This window comes from Quercus robur, chromosome 10 (assembly GCF_932294415.1).
Source record: "Quercus robur chromosome 10, dhQueRobu3.1, whole genome shotgun sequence".
Taxonomy (NCBI): domain Eukaryota; kingdom Viridiplantae; phylum Streptophyta; class Magnoliopsida; order Fagales; family Fagaceae; genus Quercus; species Quercus robur.
Genome location: NC_065543.1, coordinates 7216918 through 7220162, shown reverse-complemented (window position 1 = coordinate 7220162; position 3245 = coordinate 7216918). Strand labels below are relative to the sequence as shown.

The following is a 3245-nucleotide window of genomic DNA, read 5'->3' as shown; positions in this document are numbered from 1 at the left end:
TTAGAATTTAATTTCCATCGACACCAAAAATCGATTAGTGTCTTGATATGATGATAAAAAACTATCATCAAGAGCAGATATCCTAAATTGAAACTCTCCTCCTCCAAAAAAAAAAAAAAAAAAAGAAGGAAAAAAAAGAAAAGAATGAGCTAATGAAAGTTACCATTTATTTTATTTTATAACATAAATAAATAAATAAATGATATGATTTATTGAGCAATTTGAGCTTATATATAAAAGAACTAGAGCTTTCTAGAAACCCCATATTAAAAGGACAGCGAAAGCCCAAACCCAAACCCAATAGTAAAAAACAGGTCAGGCGATGCCGGCCTGTTCACCTACCTAATCCACCGTCTGTCTTTCCTCTCGTTATCTCCTCTTCTTCTCCTTCTCCTTCTCCTTCTCCCTCTGCCCCTCACTGTCTTCGGCAAATCCAACGTCCCAGAACATACGGTCAGTTCTCGCTTCTCTCTCTATCTCTCACGCATACTTTACATATATTTTTACATATCTGTGTGTGCGCCCTTATATATACAATATCTAGGATATCATATGTAAGTTCACAAATTTCTGGGTTTTCAGTTTCAGTGTTCTTTTAGGTATTAGCTCAAATGCCTGTAGGGTTTGGAAACCAATTCCCTTGTGAACCAAAAATATAACAGAACCCTGTATTTAGTTTAGCCAATATTATTGATCTATTTGTTCATCAAACTAGCTTATCACTCTCAATCTCGGTCTCTCTGCCGGGTTAGGTTGGGATTTTAGGGGGTGGGTTTCTCTTTTTTTTTTTTTTTTTACTGGGATGGTGTTACCGTGTATGGGTTTTTTTTTTTTTTTTTTTTTTTTTTTTTTTTTTTTTTTTTAATTTCTGGACTTTTTTGGGTAAAATGATGTAGTTATGGCAACAGTGGAGTGAATGGCAAATGACTGAAATGAAAGAAGACAAACTTAGAGGACTGAAATGAAAAATAGTGAAACTTAGAAAGTGAGTTTTGAACATATGTAGGATATCATATGTTAACACAAAAGGGGTAAAATTCCTTCTTGTTTTTTTTTTTTTTCTTTGAATTAGTAATTTGCTAAGACATTAGGACCCTTTTGGTTATAAAAAGAAAAGTGTAATTTTTTTTTTTCAATTGTACTTCTTGTTATGTTTAATACCAACTTTGTTTATTTATTTGAAAAGGAAAAATGGGGTTGTTAGGAACATGAATATGCATTGATTCCAGATTGCTTTTACCTTTTAAGTTTTAACTACTTATGTATTGAGTTCACACTTCAAAATGCAGTTTCTGGGATTTTTGTGTTACCCTAGATTTGCCGGGTTAGTGGCCGACCCTAACTAGTTTGTTGAGGGTCCATAGCCGAACCCTAAATTTTGTAACTAAGGCTTGATTGTTGTTGTTGTTGTTGTTCTGGTTTTGGTGGATTAGGTGTTCTTTATTTATGTTGTTAACAGATTAATCGGCTATGTGATATGCTATCCAATGGTAATTGGTTCTACTAAGTAACAAGAGTGTTGACTGGTTCGAATTTGATCCTCTTTGTGCTTATGTCAACTATATTATATTTATACCATATTGAATTGGACCTAAAATTGTTATTATTATTGTGCTGGGGTCACATTTCCCTCTTCTGGGTTAATTTCTGTTCATTCTAGGACATTGCCAATTTGCCTTTAATGTCCAAAATGGCAGTTATCATTTTTTATTTATGTTGGTGGAGGAATTGTGTATGGAATGTGTGCTGGTTTTTTTTTTTTTTTTTTTTTTTTTTCGTGACATTTGGAGCCTGGTGGTGTAGGTATCGAAGCTTAATGTGTAATTTACAAAGCATCTGAATGCTTTGAAGAAGTATGAGCACCACGCAGATTACTGCCTACCAGCCTAAAATATGTCTCAGACATATACCACATTCATCTCACCTCCCTTCTAATCCATGTATTTTACCCGCCCTTCCTAAGCGTGTCCCTAGGACTTCCTTGAGCACAAATGTAAATGCATCACGTCACCAACAATGTGTGCCCATCTCAAAGTACCAGCAGAGCATGCCTGTCTGCTTATTTGGTGGTAAAGGGAAAACGGGAGGTGAAAATGGGGTAAGAGTTCTTGTTATATTTCAATTCATTGGTGCTCATTACTGGACTATGTTAAGGTTAAATTTCCAAGTGGTTAGAAAAATCTATCCAAGTTGCTGATAAAGACTTTGATGTGCACTCAAATGGCTTTAATCCATTTCTCTAAATCACCTGCGAATTCTCTTTAAAATGCTGTGCTAAAGTAATTAGTTATGTCATTATGGTGCATTTCGTGTTGTGTCAATCGGTTATTTTTGTTTTGGGCTGATCTTTTGTTCTCCTTGGGATATCATAAGGAAGTCCTGTTTAAAATAGGTCTCATGCATAAAGAAATTTATTTTATTATTATTAATATCCAGTGAATATCAATCAGAACTTTCACTCCTGGTATACATTAAACCATATTTTATTACTTTTATTCTTATTGGTGCAATAACTTCTGCTGTTTTCACTTTTCAAAAAAAAAAAAAAAAACTTCTGCTGTTGTCACTTGTCCAAACCTTATTTTTTTAATAAAAAAATTCCCTATTTTATTTGTCCCCTTAACATTTCTTTGAGAGGGCTTCTCCTCGCATTTAAGATGAAGCTTCAATTATTAATATATTATCTTTCCACTTATAAAAAAATTAATTGATATTACTTACTGTATATTTCATTATATTGTTTTCATTGTTATATTATTTTTCCAAAGCAAAGTTCAAGAAAATATTTTGCTGCCAGAATTGGTGAAGGGCATTTGTCAGGGATGCATTATCATGCTCCGGTATTGTTAGAGTCATTGGCCCTGTTATGCAATCAGAGTGAAGGAGGGAGGATGAGATGTTCACTGATATCTTCATTCAAGGATTGTATCTCATAATAATTTGATCCGGAAAACTGCATTCACTTGACCAAACTTCTCAAATGCCTGTAGGGTTCTCCATGGAATGCTTTTCAGAATATTTTGGGAAGGTTTAAGGGAAAGTCTGTGGAAGATGTGTTACGGCAGCAGATTGAGAAGAAAGAATTCTATGATGATGGTGGCAAAGGCAAAAAACCTCCATCAGGTGGTGGGGGCGGTAATAGTGGGGATGGTTCTGGTGAGGATGAAGACCTTGGTGGAATCATTGATGAAACTGTGCAAGTGATTTTGGCAACTATGGGCTTTATTTTTATGGTATTAACCTCT

The 3245-nt window shown here is 34.5% G+C and overlaps 1 protein-coding gene across 1 annotated transcript in view; it reads left to right on the top strand.

Moving 5' to 3' along the window:
* Window positions 1-274: 274 nt before the first annotated feature.
* Window positions 275-3245, top strand: part of LOC126701372 (uncharacterized) — a 4546-nt gene continuing 1575 nt past the window's right edge. Inside the window, exons 1-3 of the mRNA XM_050399424.1 lie at window positions 275-453; window positions 1804-2098; window positions 2991-3233. Of these exons, the coding sequence (XP_050255381.1) occupies window positions 1856-2098; window positions 2991-3233 (486 nt within the window). The 5' untranslated portion in view covers window positions 275-453; window positions 1804-1855. The remainder of the gene's footprint in view (window positions 454-1803; window positions 2099-2990; window positions 3234-3245) is intronic.